Genomic DNA, 22,215 nt, shown 5'->3' with positions numbered 1-22,215 from the left:
GAGCAATAATGTGGCACCCCGGCCACGGTGTGGAACTCAGCATCAGGTGGTCTAGCGAGCCTCCCAACAGCTGCAGCACTGGGCTTTTCTGCACTCTCCTCAGCAAGAAGCACCCAGCACCCAACACCCAGCCCGCGTCCCGCAGAACACTTCTGAGGTTCTCTCCACGTTTCTTCCTACCCTACCTGTTTCAGAAGCAGCAAAATTGAGGGAGGCAGGTTATAGATATAAACCTTGACTGGTGTCCTTGATAACAGATGACCACCAGTTTTAATCAGCTGGCCTCCTCACCAGGCCACCCCATCACAGCTGCTTCAGTCAGGCCAGATGGAGAGGAATCAAAGCTGAACTCAGCGCAAACCCAAGTCACTGAAGGAGACTGCCACTCCCACCCCTCTGAGTTTGGCCGGCACATCTGGACTCATCTGTAGCTGCCTAGAACCCACTATGTAGACCAGGCTGACTTCAAAGTCAGAGATCTGCCTGCCTCTGCCTCCTTGTAAAGGATCGTGTGGACCTCAGCGCCTTCACCTCCATGCTTCCCCATCTTCAGCAGCCACTGAAACTCAGAAAAACTGTCCCAACCCTGACTCAGTTACCTGAGTGATCCAGCAGGGAAAAATTCCCTTGCTATAGAGAAGGGCTGGAGTGCAAGCCCTGAGCTTTCGTCACCTGTACATGGAGCCTTGGGTCTCAGCATCCTTCCCCCTTGGGAAACTCAATCCCCAAGGCTGCTCTGAGTAACCTGAAAACGTGGCTGGCCATTCCAAGACACGCTAGTTTTCTGGCTCTCAGTCCCGATCTCCTTCCAAAGCCGTGGTTACCCCAGGCTCATCCCGGCTGCTTCCTGATTTGCAGCATCTTCAGGACTCCATTGGCAACCACAATCCAAAGACTCCCTCGTGAGCAGAGAAGGAGGCAATTAGAACTGTGAGAATCAAGCTGGCATACTCACCATGCTGTGCTTGCCCTGCTGGGGAATCCATAGCTCTGCCTGCTTGAAGAGCATGAGGCAGAGTCTGAGGGACAGGCAGGCAGGTATAGTAACTCCCAACACCACACTCAAGGATAGAGGGAGAAGCAGAACAGAATGAGAGAGCAAGAAGAGAGCGACTGTGAGAGAGAAGAGGGGAGAGGGCTGGACAATGTGTGAGTGAGAGGCCGGTGTAGTGCTGCAGAGAATCGGCACGGCAGAGCAGAGCTTCAATCTGCTGATTAATTCAGCCTATTTCCAGTCACGCTGCAGATTCAGGCAGGGAGGAGGAGGCAGCAGGCAGCAACAGCAGCCCTGAGAGGGAGGGAGGCAGGCGGGGGGGGGGGAGGGAGAAAGAGGAAGGAGGAGGGTGAAGAAAGGAGGGTTCAGAGGCAAAAGTTGGTTCACAATTTGCCAGATGCTCAGGAGTTTGGTCCTTCAGAGGAGACCAGTGCAGGGTGAGCGCAGAAGCAAGATACAGCTAGAGGATAGCCAGATGGACAGAGGGACATTTGGACAGAGGAAAGAAGCTGTCAAGGGCTTGGGGCTCCGAGGGCAAATGCTGGCATCCAGGAGTACCCTAGGGAACATAAATACTGGATCTCTTATCAGACTACCTGTCCACTGTCCCCAGGTCACTAGTTAGGACACCACTGTGGCTGAGCTCATCGAGTTCCCTGCCACTCAGAGCACAAAGCCCAAGCAACAGCAGCCTTCCACGGTGAGAGCAGCAGGAAGGAGGAGGGATTGGACCAGACCAGGGCCTTATTAATAGCAGCACATCCTGCAGCAAGGAGGGGGGCCAGCAGGGATTCCAGCAGAGACTTATAGGAGGCACAGGGGTCTGGTGGAAGCAAGAAACCAGTAGCAGAGGGAGAAGGCAAGGCCAGCTAAAAGGATTCCTTAGAATTGTAACACCTTCCTGGCAGGTGACACAGAGATCCCACAAGCTCCTGATCCACACAGGGAAGCCCTACATGCAGGCACACCAGAGACCAGGGCTGCCTGGGCACACCTGGGTCGCTTTTGGTTTGATTGTTGTTGTTGTTGGTTTCTTTGTGGCAGTCTCTCTGTGTGGCGCTGCCTGTCTTGAAACTCACTGTGTACATGGATCAGGTTGGCCTCAAAGTCAAGTGATCTGCCTGCCTTTGTCTCCTGATCGCCACCAAGCCCAGGAACAGGCAAAAAGGCCCCTACTCTGCACTTTAAGCCTGGTGTGAGTGACTAGGGCTCTAAAGACATGGCTCTGAGCCCCTAGCTTGACATAAAAGAAGTCAGTACAGGCACTGTGGGTAAAGGAAGAGGTAAGGAGGAGACTGGACATTCCTCTGTTAATGGATAGGCCTCTTCAGTAGGATGGTACAACACCCCAGGGACTGAAGACGGCCTAATGGGTCCCTTGGCTGGAGAGCAGGCTGGAGGCTGAGCGTGTTTCTCTAGGGCCTTCTGTCTCCTAGACTACACCCTCTCCAGCTGCTGCAAGGAAAGAGAATGCCTCTCCCCACCCCCTTGCTGGCCTGTGTACCTCCCTGTGGGGCCCCTGCCAAACAGCAGAATGGGGACAGAAAGGAGGGGCTGGGCAGTCCAGAGGTTAAGGGCAGGAAGTCTTTGCTGGGAGCAGGAAAGAGAGATGGGCGGGGTCAACTTCTGTGCCAGTCTCTGAGGACTGTCAGCTGTAGCCACCAAGAAGGACTCCTATCCCTCGGTTCCAGGAAGTCACTGCTGGGGTGGAAACCAGCTCTCTCTGCTCCATGGCACACCTTAGAGTGCATAGGGTGCTGTGTAGACAGCACCACAGCCCTTTCCCTCTCCACCCACTTCCCACCCTGCCTGCCTCAATGCTAGCAAAATAGCCCTGTTATCTCAAAAACAGGGGCCCAAGCCAGCCCAGCTACACGTCTTCCACCATGTGCTTCCAGACAGACTGGGAACCGGTGGGTCCAAAGGAGAGGGTTTGGGGTGCTAAAAGTCACACAGCAACAGACAAAACCAGCCCTGGCCTAAGGCGCTGACTACAGACCACCTGAGCAACAACTGTTACCATACAAACTCCTCTTAATCCTTTTTCTGAGAGTCCTGTGTATTATTATATTAGAGTTTACCTTCTGAGCCCCGTGTGTTAGTGAAGAGATCCTTCCTGGACTGGCAAGACTGCCCGGTGAGTAAAGCATACAAGTCTGATGACCCAAGTTTGATCCCCAGACCCCAAACAAGGATGGAGGGGGAAAACCAACTCCTAGAAGTTGTCCTCCACCTGCACGCTGTGGAACATGTACCCACATACACACTGCACACACATTCATAATAAATACAAGAAAAAATTACAGAGAAAAGGTCCTCATGTAGGTTGGAAGCTCACTGGGTTCCATTACTAAACTGACAATGTTGCTGACCCTCAGCTAGACTGTAACCCTCTACAAGCTGGGAGCCATCTCCCAGCCTCTAGAGCTTTGTCCCATGCTCCATAAACATGGCTGCTGCTGCTAGTATGTGGCTTTCTAGTCCAGGACTTGTGAGTCCAGAAATTCCCCAGGGGAATGAGCAAAGACAGAGGTCTACAATAGGGTATACAGAAGTCAGGCAGGAGACACAGAGACTTCCCGGGGGCGGTCTTGGCCATGGGAGAAGAATATCCTACATCTACTTCCATCCAGGCTTCAACTGCCTGGACTCCTCAAGCCTGCTGATCTTAGGAGCAGGTGATGCTGAACTCAAGAGTTGCCAAAGGCAGTCTTGAACTCACTTTATAGTCCACCCATGCCCCAAATTTGCCATTCCCCTGCCTCAGTCTCTAGAGTAAGTGGGATTACAGACCCACACCACCAGGCCTAGCTCAATCCTGTTGATTAACACACAGCTGTTTTTTGGAATCTGATGAGATGCTTGTCCCTAACCACAGACAGGGTGCCCAACAGTCTTCAACACGGCCAGGCAGGTTGAGGCACAGCCCTAGCACAGCACAAACAAACCAAATTACACAGCTTTGGGCAAGGCTGGCTTGGGATCAAACCCAATCAGAAAGCCTGCTGTGTTAACCAGGCTACCCTTAACCCTATATTCATCCCAGCCAGACAATACTGACCTCTGAGAAGGGGTCATAGTTATACCCCCCACAGGCATCACAGCACCCCCAGGTGAGGGGAGCCCAATAGAGACACTAGCTCAATAGAGAGACTCCCACAACAGCCACACAGCAAGAGAGCAGGGCCCACCAGATGCTTCTCCTTCAGGTCCATGGGCCCAAGGTACTTCAGACATGCCCAGATGAACACAATCACACCTGGAAGGAAGCGTCCGCCCCAACATGGACAAATCCCAGTGAGTCTGTCACAGTCACAGCATCTGGGGGGAAAAAAAAAGAGGAAAGAAATCCGGTAAATAAGGTCATAAGGTCACAAGGCAGGGAGACTGTTGTGCAACATGAGGACCTCAACTAAGACACAGAGCACCAGAACCCGGCTGGCCTGGCAATCCAGCAGCATACCTCAGGGGTCAGCGCTAGATGAGGCCCACTCTGGAAGGCCAGCAGACCAGCTCCAGAGCGGTCTCTGGAGAATGCAAGCCTTGTCTTTCAACCTTCACTTTCAGAGGTGTGTATGTCCGGTTCCCTGTGTCCTCCTCTATAAACCACCGACTTCCAGCAGCCAGGACGAGCCTTGGCTAATCAGCACATCTAACAGGGTTAAAGTCAGCAGTAAAGTCACCTGAAATCTCACACTCGTCATCAGGGGACATCGGTAGGGATGATGGAAAGAGACCGCTCTGCTCTCCACCTGCGGGGCAGCGTGTGGCTTGTCAGCACACGCATGCATAGATCAGTCCTCTGAGCCTCGTGTGTGGGTGACGTGTAGACCGGCACTGTGGGCAGAGGTCTGCAAAGATGAGCACACCAATCTGACAACCAGTGTGACAAAAGTCAGCTAGGTGCCTGGAAGGTGAAACCAGCCCAAGGGCTGGGATGTAGCTGTGACAGAACACACGCTTAGCGCTTGCAATGGCCTGGATTTGCTCTCGGCAGCCCTCCCCCTTCAAAAACAGGTAAGTGTGACCCTGACACCCATTCCCACCTGCCCCACCTGAGCCCTGGCCCTCACCCTTCCATCCTGGCAGTCAGCACAACTTTCACAATCTCAGATCAGGGTGTGTTCTCAGTAAAAAGTGACACTGAGTAATCCGGTCTGGTGCCAGAGGGCTCCTCTTGGAGAAGCACTAACCTGCTGATGAGGGCAGTTCTCCAGGGCTGCAGCCAACCTCATTACGAGGAATCAGAGGCCTGGGAGAGCTGACCCATAAAAGAGCTGTCGAGAAACAATTAAAAATCTATGTCCAGAGGGCCAGCCAGGAAACTAGGGTTTGAAGCCACCAACTCTACTTACAAATCCCATCCATTTCCTCCAAGCGGCACCAGGGCTGATGTCACCCACCATGCTGCCAAGTTTCTCCCTACCCCTTCCTTTCAGTCAGGACCTTCAATCAAAGCTGAGACATCGCCCTCAGGGTCAGAGACAGTGACGCTGGAAGTGGCCTTGCAAAGCAGCGACATTCAGTCTTTGGCAGCCAACTGAAATGGGATCCTGAGAGGCCAAATCACTCCTCCCCAAGGCCACTCTGACCAGGCAGCCTGAGCCTTGTTTACAGCTATGGCTGAGGTCCCCATGGCACCCCATCCCAGCAGGGGCTGAAGAAGGTATTCACCACACAGGGACAGGCACCAGGGTCCAGAAGGGGACTGTTCCTATAAACTTCTTCTGCCAACACAACCAGAGGGAAATGACTGTGGCCAGCTGGAACCACAGCAGAGCAGAGGGCAGCGAGGAACATGACATTTTTCTAAGAGTCTCTGTATTCCCATCATTCCATACATGGGATTCGGGGAGAGGACTGTTCTTAACATCTGACATGAAATCCAGAGCAGAGCTCTTAAAGGGCCAGCTCTGCCTATAGCCTACTGTGAAAAAGCATAGGTGTCAAAGCTAAATGAACACCTGTGGGTTCAAATTTCAGCTCCCACATGTGTCAAACACTGAACAATCTTGGTCAATTATTTGTCCTTTTCAGCTTCTGCTCCTTGTCCTTAGCATGGATGTGGCAATATCTATTTCACAGCAGTACCATGAGATTGTGTAAAATAGTACATGTACTGGGCCTGGTACAATATTTGGTACTCAATAAATAGTAGCCATTGCTCTCCTTAACACCAAGAGACAACAATCAAGTCCACCCAGGTCAAGAATAAGGGCTCAAGCTCCCAAGACTGAGTCTGAGCCTTGGGACCCACATGGAGGAAGGAGAGAACCAACTTCAACAAGTTGTCCTCTGACCTCCAAGTGTGGACACTGGCCATCTGCGTGAGCATGCACAGGCACACACACAAACCTGACTAAGTAAATTTATTAAATTATATAACAGGAAAGAATAAGAACACAAAGGTGAAGTGGAAGAGAGGGAACAGAAGAGGTATAAAGACCGAAATTCAAATGTCTCCTTGCAACAGATGGAGATCATTACAGAAAACCAGGATATGGAGAACGAGTACCCCTGACAATGTCTACCACACAGCTCCTGCACCTAGGGCTCGGGGTCAGAGCACAACAGGCCGTGGGTGAAGGGACAGGAAGTTTGCTGTGAGATTATCTCCTAGAAATGTCAAGGAAGCTGCACCCATGAAGTCTCACTAACATGGCTGCCTGAACAAGACCTGAACAAGGACGCCAGCAATAGGCATGCCAACCCGGAAGGGGGAACTCTCATGGGGCCCCAACCCTAAAATTATAAAATTATAGACAAGGATTGCTAAGTGCAGGAGAAATATCCTTCCCTGGGGAAGAACGCACAGATTGGTTATCCAATACTAAATAGTCAGCCCTAAATTTATATAATTATATATGTACAAGTAACATCATATGGATTAAGTAGGTTGTACTTACTTAGGAATATGTGTGTGTGCAGATGTGTGCGTGTGCGTGTGTGTCAACAATTGAAAAAAATAGAGGCCTTGTCAGGTATGGTGGCTCACACATTTAATCCCAGCAGTTGGGAGGCTGAGTCAGGTGGGTCTCTGGGAGTTTGAGGACAGTGTGGTTCACATGGTGGGTTCCAGGCCAGCCTGGGCTACATAAAGGCCAGGCGATAGTGGTGAACGCCTTTAATCCAGCACTCAGGAGGCAGAGGCAAATGGATCTCTGTGAGTTCAATGTCAGCCTGGACTACAGAGCCAGTTCCAGTACAGCCAGGGCTACACAGACAAACCCTGTCTTGAAAAAAACAAGATGAAAGGGAGAAGGGGAAGACATGAAGTGCAGGAGAGTTAGAAGAAACTTATAATAACCTTGGTTTGCCACACGTGACTAAAACAGGGAAAGAAGGGATGGATTTTTCCTGTTCCCAAGCCCAGAACCAAGGCCAAAACACCAAGTCAAGCTCCAAGGCTCTGGCTGAGAGTGAGCTGGAGAGTTGTCTGTCCTTCTGACCCTTCTGATTTAATCTGTATTAGCTAGGCTTGCACTATGGCCTTGCTCAGCACACCAAACAATATTTGCTGGGTCTCATATTTAGTTAAGTATCTGTAACCAAAGGGAACTAATTGGCATGCTAACACTATAATGAATGAAAGTTTTCAACAGCAAACTATCAGGTTTCATCCTTTGCATTCTAGTCAATATTTTTATCAGTGGCTCCAATTAGGAAACAGATGGTACGGTAATCAAATTCTTAGATAGCACAACCCTAGGAAAAATATCAAAGACAGGATCCAAGGAGATCTCAACAGGTTGCAAGGATGAGCCAAACCCAATAGGCTCAGTTTAACTAGGAAGAATAGTATGCCCTTAGCTCAGGCTAAAAAAATTACCATACGTGGCTTAGTCAAATACAATTCCAGTGTGTGAGCATGTGAGCATAGCTGCTCAAGGCTCATTAACATTCAGTCATGCTAACAGACATGTCTTCTTCCCAGCAAGAAAGATATCTGATAGCTGCCCAGTTGCACAACACACATTCATTTATTTGTTTTTTACTTTTGTTTTTGAGACAGAGTACACAGCCCTGGCCATCCTGGAACTCACTGTTGACCAAACTGGCCTGAAACTCACAGATATTTTACCTACCTCTGCTGGGATTCAAGGCATGTGACATCATTCCTGGCTATGACGTGAATGCGTGACTTATATATGGAGGTCAGAGAACAGCTTGCAGGGGTTGATTCTATCCCTCCATCACATGGGGCCAGGGACTGGACTCAGGAGATGGGGCTTGACAGAAAAACTCCCCACCAGCTGACTTGTCTCAGCAGCCCCCACAACACAGGACACAGAGAAGGAAACAGAAGCCAGGTACGGTGGATTACCTCTGTAATCCCAGCACAAGGAGCCTGAGGCAAGAGGAGCTCCAAGACTGCAAAGACAACCTGTTCTACATTGCAAGGTTCAGGCCAGCCTGGGCTGCAGAATAATAGCTAGCAAAAAAAAAAAAAAAAAAAAAAAAAAAAAAAAAAAAGGAAGGAGAAGAATACAACAGGTTTCAGCAGAGCAGGAACCAGAAGTGGAAACTGACCTGAGAGACACAAAGAAGAAAGAGAGAGAGAGAGAGAGAGAGAGAGAGAGAGAAGAGAGAGAGAGAGAGAGAGAAAGGCAGGAAGGAAGGGAGGGAGGAAGGAAGGAAGAAAAGAAGGTGCTTACCCTACACCAAAAGACACAGCAGATAACAGAGCTAGGGAAGAGTGGTACTATCTAAGACAACAAGAGAGCCTTGCTGTGTGAAGCCCCTGAACAGGGACTAGGACCTCCAGAGGAAGGGGAAGACCTATAAAGTGAAGATTGGAGATAGGTGTGGTGCCTCGTGCCTGCAACCTCAGCCTGGACTACATATGGAAACTTTTTCTCAAACACACACACAACCAGAACAAACAAAAAACAGCATGAGAAATATTTTTCTGTGAGATTAGAATTGCTTAACCTGACACAGCGGTATGCCCAGGCTTGCAAAGCTGAAACAGGTGAATTGTCCCAAGTCTGAAGCCAGCCTGGGCTACACAGGCCAGCCTGATCTATCAAGTGACAATGGAAGAGGAGGAGGAGGGGCAGTGGGGAGAGTGCAGGACTTGGGGAGGAAAAGTATACAAAAGTTAGAAGATGCCACCGGACATCAGGACTAACACTACAGCACTCAAAGCAATGTGGTATTGGCTTGGTATTTGAGAGTCCAGAAATAGAGCCAGACATTTTTGGACAATTGATTTTTAAGAAGATAAGTACAAAGAGAATTCAGGAGAGGAAGGAAAGTCTTCACCAAAGGCAATCAGAACAACTGAATATTCCAAGACAAAAATAAAAAAGAATGCCAACAATCCCACACCTCATGACATGCAAAAGCCTTTGTGCAGCAAAGGCAACTGTTAATGGTGTGAAGAGACAAGCTACATAAGAATCTTTCCTAGCTATAAATCTGACAGAAGATTAATATCTAGATTACACAAAAAATCTCGAAAAGCAAACCAGCAGGAAATCAAACAACTCAGTCAATAAAAGAGCTTTCAAAATGGACAGCTGGTTCTCAAAAGATGAAATGCAAATAGCCAATAAACACGGAAAACTGTCCAACCCTGCCAACCATCGGAGAAATGCAAATCAAAACTATATTGAGACTTCATCTCACCTGAACCCGAGTGGCAGTTGTTAACAAGTAACAGCCCCATGGTGCCAGTGCAGGACTTTAATCCCAGCACTCAGGAGGCAGAGACAGGCAGATCTCTGGTCTACAAAGTGAGTTAGTTCCAGGACAGTCAGAGTTGTTATAGAGAGAAACCCTGTCTCAAAAAAATCAACCAAACAAACAAAAAACAAGTAACGAGTGCTGGCAAAGACATGGACAAAAAGACATCTACTGTTGGTGGGAATGAAAACTACTCAGCCACTATGGAAATTCAGTATGGAACCCTGTAAAAAATTCAAAATAATGCTGGGCATAATGGCGCAGGCCTTTAATCCCAACACTTGGGAGGCAGAAGCAGGAAGAGCTCTAAGTTCGGAGGGAGGCCAGCCTGGTCTACAAAGCAAGTTCCAGGACAGCCAGGGCTACAAAGGAAAAACGCTATCTAGAAAAACAAACAAAAATCTCAAAATAGATCTACCATATGACACAGCTACAGGGCACCTGGGTCTCCAAGTCAACACCACAGACACTTACACATCCATGTTGACCACAGCTCTGTTGGCAACAGCTGAGCCATGGAACCAACCTCGGTGACGAACAGCAGAGAAACAGAAAAGGAAAATGTACCCCATGTACACATGGGTTTTTTTTCAACCATGAAGAACAAAGTTTTATCATTTGCAAGAAAATGGATATAACTGAAGAGAATCTATTAAATGAATAAAGCCAGTCGTACATATTGTTTCTATTTTTTCTCTCATTTTTGGCTCCTAAATTTTGTTGTTTTTTGAGACAGGGTTTCCCTGTGTTGCCCTGACTGTCCTGGAACTCTAGACCAGGCTGGCCTCGAACTCACTGAGATCCGCCTGCCTCTGCCTCCCAAGTGCTGGGATTAAAGGCGTGCACCACCAATGCCTGGCCCCTGGCTCCTAAATTTTATGTGGATGCAAAATCACACACACTCACACTCTCTCACCACACTCACAAACTCTCACACACCCACACACAGTCTCTCACACTCACACACTCATACACACACACACACACACACACACACACACACACACACACACTTACATACCTATCTAGAATAAAGGAGACAAATGAGAGGGAGAAATGGGGGGGGACATGCTACAGCTCTAATAGACATGTATGTGAGCGTGTCCTTGTGTCACAAAGGACTAGGTACAATGAATATATACAATGAAAATTCTAGTAAGACAAGTCAAACTTGGGAGGGGGAAACCTTTAAAACATTATGCTACATGGAGTGAGCAGTCACAAAAGGACAAACACCATATGATTTCTCTGACATGAGGTGTCTAAAACATTCTAAAACCACAGAGACAGAAAATGTAATGGAAATTGCCAGGGGTAGAAAAATGGGGAATGGAGAGTTGGCATTTAAAGGTTGTTTCAGGGAGGAAACAATGAGAAATTTCTAGAGCTAGGTGGTGGTGATGGTTACACACATTAATACAAATGTATTAAATGCTACATGACTTGGTAAAATGCTAAATTTTGTGCAATATATATTTTGCCATCATAAACAAAACAAAACAAAACAAAAAAACAGCAAACATCCGAATCTGCCTAACATTACCAAGCAGTTGTCTCTTTGGAGGCTGCTGCCAGCTCAGGGCAGGGTTATACTCTGGGAGCTCACCTCTGTGTCCTTCTCCAATAACATCTATCCTATGTTTCCTGGTAGTTTTTTGTTTTGTTTTGTTTACCTCTCTGCAAAGGAAGGCTGCTATCAAAAGTGTCTTCAAGTGGAACCTACAATTATAAAAACTGAGATCACACAATTATGCTTGAAACTCAGAGCAATCCTGAGATTCACCAGGTTTAGGGAGCATCAAGGTTGGGTTGAAACCCTGGCCTTACCCTCCTTGCCATATCCTGTGACCAGCACTGTTTACTACAGTCTCGGCAAAGCTGATTATCATACAAACCCCTGATCAGCACCACATTGGGTCTTTCTTTCAGAAGGAAGACATTCTGGTTTCAGCAGTGACCTAACATTTACTGTACCCAGGCCTGTTTGGAAACTAGAGTTTAAAACAGTTTTAAAGAGACCTGTCAGCCAGGCGTTGGTGGTGCAAGCCTTTAATCCCAGCAATCAGGAGGCAGAGGCAGGCGGATCTCTGTGAGTTTGAGGCCAGCCTGGTCTCCAGAGCGAGTGCTAGGATAGGCTCCAAAGCTACACAGAGAAACCCTGTCTCGAAAAACCAAAAAAAAAAAAAAAAGATAGAGAGAGACCTGTCTTTTCAGCCATGGAAAACACTGGTGAAACAACACAGACACAAGAACAGGACCAAAAACACCGACACACATTTACCGGAGGGTGCCAAGGGGGTGGGAGCCTTTTCACTTGAAAATCAGGAATGGCCTTGGAGGACCTGTGCGTCTTTCCGGTTCACATGTGACAGCCCAGGGTGAGTTAAATGATACCTTGGATCTAGGCAGTATTCATTTGACAGCTCCTCCCTCTCTGTATAGAAATTGATTCTGGAGTCCAATTTAGGGGAAAGGGGCAGGGAGGAACCAGAGTCTGTGACCTTTATTTCTCGTTTGTTCTCCTGGAGGTAGGCCTTCCAGAAGGTTGAATCTCTTCCCTTGGAGCTGGCACTCTGTATCCACTTAAAATAGAAATGTCAAGTGTTTTCTGTTTTCTTTCCATCTCACTGCCCGGTTGGCCTTTTGTGGTCTAATCATCTATGAGCTCTGGATACCAAATGGGGTGATGGGAGGAAGGGGACATTCCAGGACGGTTAACTCTCAGACTAGCTGGGGGCTGGTTTTATCAAAGGGATGGTCAATGCAGCACTCCCCAGAATCTAGGTTTCCCCGGTTTGTAATTCTGCCAAGAGGGAACCTAATAGAAGTTAGAGCTAAGGAAGCAGGTGAGATTACAATGGGCTCTACCGGAACGGCTGCACCCTGTTGCAGGGTAAGGCCACATTGTACAGTGGCCCGATTCGGAGAGCGACTGTCAAACTTTTTATTCCATCAGTCACTCTGATTTGACTCTTAGATGCTGAATCGCACCTCTGCCACCTCTGCGTTTGACTTTAGGGTTTCACAGTAGAGAATATGAGGGCTTAACACCGCAGGAGGCATCACAGGATTGCAAACGCTGTGGTGCTATGGTGGCTTCTGAAGAATCTTCACATGGCTCTACAAGTGGGGAAGCACACCCCAACTGCAACATCGCAGCCTTGCAAATGAACGAAAAGTCCCTCACAATTCCACAGGCGGGGCCGGCGGGCGGGCGCACCAGATCCTGTCAGCTCCCGGCCCCGGCGAGCCGGGCGCGCGCAGTGGGTGACAACCGTCTTTATTCGGGCTGGGGACACCCAGAGGCCTACAAATAAACACTCGTGGCATCAGGATTGGCAGCCCTCTGGCCCACGGCCCAGCCACGACCAACCTGGGCCAAGGACTCTTTGTTGGACACAACCTTTATTTCTGAGATGGAGCCGCGGGCAAGGGGCAAACCAGGACAGGAAGGGAAAACAAAACCAAAGAAAACACCCTGGAGGACGTGAGGGAAGCAGCCGGCCCGGAGACGGGGGGCTGGCGCCGTCCCCCACGCCCCCGCAGAGGGGCGTCCCCTGTGAGCACGCGCGGGGTGCACACCCCAGACACTCCTCGCCTTGGGTAAAGAACTCGGGGACGCCGAAGGCCGGGCCCCACGCCCCCTTGCTCCCCACTTCGGGCGGCGGGCCTTCTCGTACTTACCCCCGGGGCCCCCGGACCGGTCTTCCTCGCCCGCGTCCGCTCCCCTCCCTGCCCCCTCCTCACTTCGCCTCCCCGCCTCCAGGGGCCGCAGCCATGTCCGTTAAGGGCAGCTCCGAGGCCACTGGCCTCCTTCCTGCGACAACAGAGGTGCGGGCCAACCTGCGAAAGCGACGGACGATGATTGGATGAAGTTAGCGATGGCGGCAGTTTCTGATGTTCTTATTGGCTGCTCCGTGCGCTAAGCTGTAGCCTCAACCGCCCCCCCGGGAGACTGGCGGAATTATGTGAGAACTTGCTCCGAAGCGATACCCGGGAGCTTGCCTGGGTCCTACCTGGGGCACGGTGCTCCCGCGTTTTCAGCTGTAGACGATCTGACTAGAACCGATCACACAATTGTCTCCCCAGTGGTTTCTCCCCTAAACTGTTGTAAAGCCGTGGGCAGGCGATACCTTCTGCCCTTTACTATTTTTTAAAACGCCCCTTGCAAGATCGCCTTATCTCTTTTCTTGGATTCTCCCTCCTTGTTTTTTTAAAGTCCCTCCGGACTAACATTGCATCCAATCCGAAGCAATACTGTTATTTCTCCCTCAGTTCATTTGAAATCTAAAGGGAAAAGCAAGTTTAAAAAAAATTTTTTTTCCTAGATAATTAGAGAAATCGCCTGGGAATCCTGTCTTGGGAAAACAAAATAAGCCTGTGTCAGTATTTACTTCCATTTTCCCAGAGATCTAAGTCTGGAAGAGTTGCCTTAAAAAAAAAAAAATCTGTTTATGAAATCAGAGAGGGGTCATAGCTGGGCCTGGGAAGAAAGAGTCCCTTTCGTTATATTAATGTATTAATCATGTAATTAAAATTCCTCTTCTCAGCTAGAGAAGAAGCCATTTCTTACTGATTTAACTTTTAAAACTGATGAGTTGTTACCTAAAACACCTATAGAATCATGTCACTTTCCCACAACACAAATATCTGCAGTTTATTACAGTTCATTACAGATGACATGGAGAAGTCTAAATCTCTCCACTTAATCATAGATGTTCACATCATGATGGAGGTGGCATGTAGGCATTTTCAGGCCTCTCTGTCACATGGACTCGATACTGTCTCAGACATGCTGGAGAACTTCCCCAGGGTGGCTCTCGAGCTTTTCATGACAGCCAATACGCAAACACTTGCCTGTCTGAAAGCCTCTCTAACACTCCCGTCCTTAAACAGAACTGGTTATCTGCTTGGGTCTTAGGTCTTTCCACTTCATTCCACAAAACATCCTGCCTTTCTCAGGGTTACTGTTGCTGTCATAAAACACCATGGCCAAAGAAACCTGGGGGAGGAAAGGGGTTATTCAGCTTATATTTCCACATCCCTGTTCATCATCAAAGTAAGTGGGAACAGGAACTCAAGCAGGGCAGGGACCTGGAGGCAGGAGCTGAGGCAGAGCACTCCATGGAGGAGTCCTGCTTACTGGCTTGCTCTGCCTGCTATTTTTGTTTTTGTTTGTTTTTAAATGGGGTTTCTCTGTGTAGCCTTGGCTGTCCTGGAACTAGCTCTGGAGACCAGGCTGGCCTTGAACTCAGATCCACCTGCCTCTGCCTTCTGAGTTGTGGGATTAAAGGCGTGCCACAACCACCCAGCCTCAGCCTGCTTTCTTACAGAACCCAGGACCACCAGCCCAGGGATGGCACCACCCACATTGGGCTGGGCCCTGCCCGATCAGTTACTTATAAACAAAATGTCCAGCAGTCTTGCCTGCTGCCAAATCTTATGGAGACGTTTTCTCTGGGGCTCCCCCCTCTCTCATGACTCTACCTTGTGTCAAGTTGACATAAAATGAGCCAATACAACTGAACCCTTGTCAGAATGACACACAAAACACATCACTTTTCAATTAGAATCTTTCCTTTCTCATTTATGCCCAAGATATGTTATTAATATCACAATATAAAACAAAAAAGTTCTGCAGTCCTTACAAATTCAAATATATTTAAATATCCTGGGCGGTGGTGGTTCAAAAATCCCAGCACTCAGGAGGCAGAGGCAGGTGGATTTCTGAGATGGAATCCAGCATATTCTACAGATGGAGTTCCAGGACAGCCAGGGCTATACAGAGAAACCCTATCTCTCTAAAAATCCAAAATCTCTTTTAAAAGTTCAAGTCTTTCAGCTGTGGACTCCTGTAAAAATCAAAATTAAATTAAATAACTTCTCACTTCAAGAGTGAAGAACCAGGGCACAGTCACAACCTAAACAAAGCAAAACCAAACTCCAAAAGTATAAATAACTCAATGTCCAATTATCTGGGATTCACTCATAATCTTCTGGGCTCCTCCAAAGGGCTTAGGTAACTTCTCTGGCTCAACACTGTGACATAGGCTTCAGCTGGCTACATTCCAAGACTGCTGCTGTTCCTGGTGGTCATCCCATGGTACTGGCATCTCCAAAATGCGGGGTCTTCTGCAGCAACAAGGCTACACCTTCACCAATAGCCTCTCCCAGGCTCTCTTCAGGGTGCCAAGCTTCACTTCGTCTATAAGACCCCTTCAATCCCTTCATCTGCTGCTGAGGTTGCACCTTCACTAGCGGCCTCTCCAGGCCTCTCACAGTGCCAAGCCTCAGCTGCTCTCCATGACTTTATGCCTTCAAAACCAGTACCACCTGGGTTCAGCTGCCAGCATGAGTACAACCTCGGCCGCTTCTGGAACACAGCTTCTGTGTACTGACTCCCAGGAAACACTTCCCAGAAGACTTCACCTCAGTGATGCTGGTCTCTTCTTAATCACAGCTATTCTTCAGCCCCAGCTGACCAGTGTCCATTGTTCTTGCAAAGCAAAGATTTAACTTTAGTGTTACTAGTTCCTTGTTAATCACAGCTCATTCTTCAGCCCTAGTTGACCAGACTCCAGGGATTCTTCACAAAAAAGGCCAAGAAGAGTCTTTGCTTCCCTCTGAATCGTCACAGGCCAGGCCTCTGTCGACTGTACTGCTCTCAACAATCTTGTCTTCCAAGCTCCTACAGAACAGCCCACTGAGCTCTCAATAACCAGTGGCTTCTCTAGCCCCAAGTTCCAAAGTCCTTCTATGCTGCCCCCCCCAAAAAAATATGGTCATGTCTGTCATAGCCACACCCCACTTCTGATACCAACTTATCTTAATTAGGGTTTCTTTTTGTTTTGTTTTTTTGTTTTTTGGTTTTTGGTTTATTTGGTTTTTCGAGACAGGGTTTCTCTGTGGCTTTGGAGCCTATCCTGGCACTCGCTCTGGAGACCAGGCTGGCCTCGAACTCACAGAGATCTGCCTGCCTCTGCCTCCCGAGTGCTGGGATTAAAGGCGTGTGCCACCAACACAGTTCTCTTACCCTGGTCACTTGGGGGCTGTAGAAATGGAGCTTGGGGACTATCTCTACCTGACAGTACTGATAGTTTCCTCATAGTCCTATTGCAACAGTGTTTTGAGTGAATTAGTCCATGTCTCCAACACCCAGCTTTTATTTATTTATTTACTTATTTCATGTATATGAGTGCTCTTTCTGCATGTATGCCAGAAGAGGGCTTCAGATCCCACTATAAATGGTTGTGAGCCACCATGTGGTTGCTGGGAATTGAACTCAGACCTCTGGAAGAGCACCTAATACTCTGAGCTATCTCTCCAGCCCAGGGTGGCACCACCCGCAATGGGCTGAGCCCTGTTGAATCAATGACTAATTCAGAAAATGCCCTACAGGCTTGCCTACAGCCTGATCTTATGGAGGCATTTTCTCAATTGAGTCTCATTTCTCTCTGATGACTCTAGCTTGTGACAAATTGTCATAAAACTAGCCAACACACAGCCCTACGTCACATTGGGTGTGTGTGTGTGTTTGAGACGGGGTCTCTATGTAGCCCTAGTTGGCCTGAAACTCACTCTGTAGATCAGGCTGGCTTTGAACTCACAGGGACCCACCTGCCTCTGCCTTCTAAGGGCTGAGATCAAAGGTGTGCCCCACCACACCCTACCTTGGCCCCTCCTGACCACACATGCCTCTGGGCACTGTTTAGACTCTCTGAACATCACTTCAGTGTACTTGAACTGGTTGCCTGCCAGTTTAAGCGGCTGTGAAACACTCCTTTACCCCTGACACCCATAAAAACCTGCTGGAAGAGTAAATGGCTCGAGCCCAAACATGCCAATGGCACCCTAAATCACCTTGGATAGCTTTTCCAAAGCTCCGAGGGCCGGCCTTTTGGCCATGTCTTTTTAATCTAGCCATTTCAGGCAGCTAGCTGTACAATCCTTCATTATTCTGAAGCATCTCCAGTCTCTCTAAGATAACCCCGAGAAGAGGCCCAGGGCCTTCCAATGGAGATTTTTCATTTGTCTTTTTTTTTTTTTTTCTCAACATTCTTAGAAGAAGGAGCCACCTCTGTGTTCTCAGTCCCTTCCTTTCCAACCTCAAACGTGACTCCTATCCTGAAGTCTTGGTGGCTGCTGTTCCCTATCCATGAAAAGCCTTTCTGGGCCTCCTTGCTTCCTGATTGGCTCTTTTCACAACCTTTTCAGCTCTGGTAGACTTTGTGCCTCTGTTTTCTCCCAATTGCCTGTAGATAATTGTATCACCTTGCTTACCACATGGTTTATATCTTTGGCAGAAAATATTAATAATGCATAAACATGTACGGTTTCTTTCCCTCCTTCCACCTGCTGGAGGCCAGTACTAGCAGATAGGATGTGGGGTGTTTGGGAGCTGTTTCGAGAAGGGGGAGCTTTGTTAGGATTTTTGATGTGGTGATGGCGATTTTGTCTTGTTGTTTGTTTTGTTTTGTTTTGTTTTGTTTGTTTTGGAGGCTGTCCTAGAACTAGCTCTGTAGACCAGGCTGGCCTCGAACTCACAGAGATCCGCCTGCCTCTGCCTCCCGAATGTAGGGATTACTGTTGTTTATTTCTTAAAGTCAGGGTCTCACTGTGTAGCTTTGTCTAGCCTGGAACTCACTTTGTGGGCCAGGCTGGCCTCAGATTCCCAGAGATCCACCTGCCTCTGCCTCCTGGGTTCTGGGATTATTGAGAACCACCACACCCTGCACATCACTGGGTTTTGGGGGTTCATACTGTAGCCCACACATGAACTCCTTGCCCTCCTGCCACCACTTCCGAGTGCTGGGACAAGTATGTACAACCACGCAAGAGAAGGATGCATTTTAAAAAGAGAGGGCTGTGGGTGTGGTTTAGTTGGTAGAGTGCTTACCTAGCATAAATGAAGCCTGGATTTTGTCCCAAGCACCACATAAATCCAAAGTGCTGGTGCAGACTAGAGATTCTAGCACTCGGGAGGTAGAGGCAGGAGAATCAGAAGTTCAAGACCATCTTTCAGCCATACAGTAAGTGCAAGGTCAGCCTGGCCTACATGAGACCCTATGGAAAGAAAAGAAATGGGGGGCGGGGTAGAGTGGTCTGAAGTAGTGAAAGATTTTAGTTTGCTGAGAGAAAAAGTTTTAAAAGATTTTAGTTCACAGAGAGAAAAAGTTTCTCACAGGCCTTGGCCCAGGACAAGGAAGTTGGCCCCAACCCGAGGGCAGACAAACAATCCTTTTTGGGTCACACCTGGCCAACAGACAATCAGGGACTCTTCAGGGTACATTCTATGGTTTTTCCTTTATAGAAAATCAGGTCACACCTGGGTGACCACTTTAACACGAGATCATACTTTGTAATCAATCACTTTGTGCCCCTTGCCTGTATGCTGATCTGCGGTTTTTTCCTATATAAGGAGCTTGCACCCCATGCTGGTGTGTGCAGCTTTCCCGATATTGCTGACACCCAAATGCGCATTCATTCAATAAACCCTCTTGCTTTTGCAGCTCTTGGTCTGGTTTCTGAGTCTCAGGGGCTCCTCAGGATCCTGAGGCTCTTAGTGGTCTGGGAGTCTTTCAGTAGGGCAGAGTTGGGGGAAGATTGGAGGGAGAGAAGAGGCTTTAGAACAGAGTGAAAAGCATTCTGGCTGATTCAGTGAATGAAATTCCTCTCAGATGCTACTCTGCTACTGTTAAACAATTTCAGAACCAAAGAGGTTGGGTAGGAGAGATGGCTCAGCTCAGTGGTCAAGAGCACTTGCTGCTCTCACAGGGGACTCAGGATGGGAACCCAACACCCACATGGCAGCTCACTAATTTATGTAATTCTCCTTTTGGCATTTTTTTTTTCAAGAAATCATGATGGCATTAGATGTTACTTTGCAATTATTCCTGGATGCCAATTCAGTTTCTTTGCAGGTGGTTGTGTCTAGAGACCAGTAAGTGTCTTTAGTTTCCTCATGTCCACCTGCTCTTTCTCCCTAAATAAATAAGCATCCATAGATTTCCTCTCTCCTTAAAACAGAAGCAAGTGGAGGTATATAAAGCAAAAAGAAGAAAAAAATATGGGAGGGAGAAGAGGAAGATGCCTTCAACCTCAGGTGACAGGGCTAGGTGACATGCCTCTGTCAGAGGAGCCGCAGAGCTCTCAGCACATTCAGCTCAGTTTGCTAAACAGAGAACTACCGCTTTCTCCATAGGAAAATGAGCTTCTTCTGACCTCAAAACACAAGGATCAAGTTTTTGTTGTTGTTTTTCCCGAGACAGGGTTTCTCTGTGTAGCTTTGTAGACCAGGCTGGACTCGAACTCTCAGAGATCGGCCTGCCTCTGCCTCCCAAGTGCTGGGATTAAAGGCATGCGCCACCACAGCCCAACTCAAGTGTTGTTAAATCAGTAGAGTGATCCCTTCAAAACGCACCAACAGCCAGGCGCTGGTGGCACACGCCTTTAATCCCAGCACTCGGGAGGCAGAGACAGGCAGATTTCTGTGAGTTTGAGGCCAGCCTGGTCTCCAGAGCAAGTGCCAGGACAGGCTCCAAAGCTACACAGAGAAACCTTGTCTTGAAAAACTGAAACAAACAAAAAACGTACCAACAAAGGTTGGGAGCAGTTGGGTGTACAGCTCCTCACCCAAAACATATACAAGGGGCTGGAGAAATGGCTCAGAGGTTAAGGTCACTTGCTGCTCTCCAGAGAACCAGAGTTTGGTTCCCAGCAACCACAGCAGGTGACTTGCAACTGCCTGTAACTTAGCTCTAGGGGATCCAGTGTCCCCTTCTGACCTCTGTGAGCAGGTGCGCACACACACACACACACACACACACACACACACACACACACACACATCGTTTAAAGTCTTCCCAAAGCTGATCAATAAGGGCTGAGGTGTGGCTGAGGAGCTGAGCATGTTGCTAAAATATCTGAGGCCCCGGGTTCCATCCCTGGCACTGAAAAACACTGACTAATGACATGATTCTTGGTTGACCCACCTGCCAATCTGTCAGTCAGTACACATTTAGTGTCCCTGGAAAGTGCCAGCAAGATGCTAGACATTGGGAGTGCTAGAGTAAACAAACAGAGGAGAGGCGCTCTGTTGTCATCTGGTTAATATTCTGGTGGAAGCAACAACCCCTTACCTGCACACAGCAAGTGTGCAGAGTGCCGCAAAGAAGGCACCATGACAACCTTCTGGCTTTGTTCCCTTGGGTGTTTATGGTGACTCCGAGTTATCGAGGAAAAGGGAAGGAAGAAGGCCATCCCAACAGAGGGTGGCACTAAGTGACGGTCTCATGAAGGAAGTAAGGGTGCAAGGAGCTGAAGGAGACCCCCATCTGACCCAAACACCCAAGGGGACTTTCTGGAAGCTGGAGAGAAGTCTGGAGGTAAGCACATTAGCCTTTTCATCCATGTCACGGGTTTTGAACTCTATTCTGAGAACACCAAGAGGTGGTGGGAAGATCTTAAGCATGTTATGATTGGCATTTATAAAATACTCCGTCTGAGTAAAAACTGGATTTCAGAGAAGCAAGAACAGCATTGGGAAACTGGAACGGTGGGGGCAGGGATGCTGAGCAGTAGGGTGAGCCGCCTGGCCCTGTGCTAAGATGGGGGGGGGGTGCTGAACAGTAGGGTGAGCCGCCTGGCCCTATGCTGTGTGGGGGGGGGCTGCTGAGCAGTAGGGTGAACCGCCTGGCCCTATGCTGTGTGTGTGTTGGGGTGCTGAGCAGTAGGGTGAGCCGCCTGGCCCTGTGCTAAGGAGGCAACAGCCTGGGTGCTAAGATATAAATGCATCCAAGAGCTATTGAGTAAAAACTAATGGTTGACTTGAAATAAGTCAGAAAAAGGCAGAATGGCTCTCTTAAACTCTGAGCCTCATATCACCTCAAATACAATGACAGAAGCTATCTGCATCTGGAGAAGGCTAACAGAGTAAAAGTACTAAACAGTAAGTTGGTGACATTGGCATATGCTTGCAGTTCCAGCACGTGGCGGGCTAAGGTAGGATGATCAGTTGAGCCCCGGGAGTTAAGGCCAGTTGGGCAACAAGTGAGCTGAGAGTGGAATTGAAGGCAAATGCCTTCAGTCCCGACACAGAAGGGCAGAAGCAGGTGAGTCTGTTAGGGGTCAGTCTAGTCAACATAGTGAGTTCCAGGCCAGCCTGGGCTATGTAGAAGGACCCTGTGTCCAAACAAATAAACAGACCGTTAGTCTGCAGGAACGGCTGGCTCACCAGCTTAAAGTGTGAGCCACATCAGTCTGCTGACCCAGGTCAAGTTCCCAGAACCCAGGAGAAAAGCTGATGCTGTGGTGCAGGCTGTAAGCCTAGCAGGAAGATAGGTGAAGACCAAATTACCCAGAGGCTCATGCACCAGCTAGCCTGGAATACACAGCTCAACAGAAACAAGAGACATCCCATCTCAACAAGGTGGAGATGGGAACTGACTCCCCTTGCCTCCATATTTGTGCTGTGGAACCTGTGTATCTTATCTGTGTTCACATAAGGAGAGGAACAGGAGAGAGGAAGGGAGGGG

At 48.6% G+C, this 22,215-nt stretch overlaps 1 protein-coding gene across 5 annotated transcripts in view; it reads right to left on the bottom strand.

Moving 5' to 3' along the window:
* Tmem94 (transmembrane protein 94) overlaps positions 1-13,478 on the bottom strand; it is a gene marked incomplete in the record, with an annotated part of 31,438 nt that extends 17,960 nt beyond the window's left edge. For 2 of the 5 annotated variants that reach the window (XM_035448299.1, XM_035448302.1), the window contains 3 exon segments: positions 4,186-4,315; positions 4,458-4,646; positions 13,367-13,478. In XM_035448299.1, the coding sequence (XP_035304190.1) occupies positions 4,186-4,209 (24 nt within the window). 5 annotated transcript variants of the gene reach the window in all.
* Between the last annotated feature and the right edge of the window lie 8,737 nt (positions 13,479-22,215).

The sequence above is a fragment of the Cricetulus griseus genome, chromosome 7, assembly GCF_003668045.3.
Source record: "Cricetulus griseus strain 17A/GY chromosome 7, alternate assembly CriGri-PICRH-1.0, whole genome shotgun sequence".
In the NCBI taxonomy this organism is placed as follows: Eukaryota; Metazoa; Chordata; class Mammalia; order Rodentia; family Cricetidae; genus Cricetulus; species Cricetulus griseus.
This window is presented reverse-complemented; position numbering and strand designations above follow the sequence as displayed.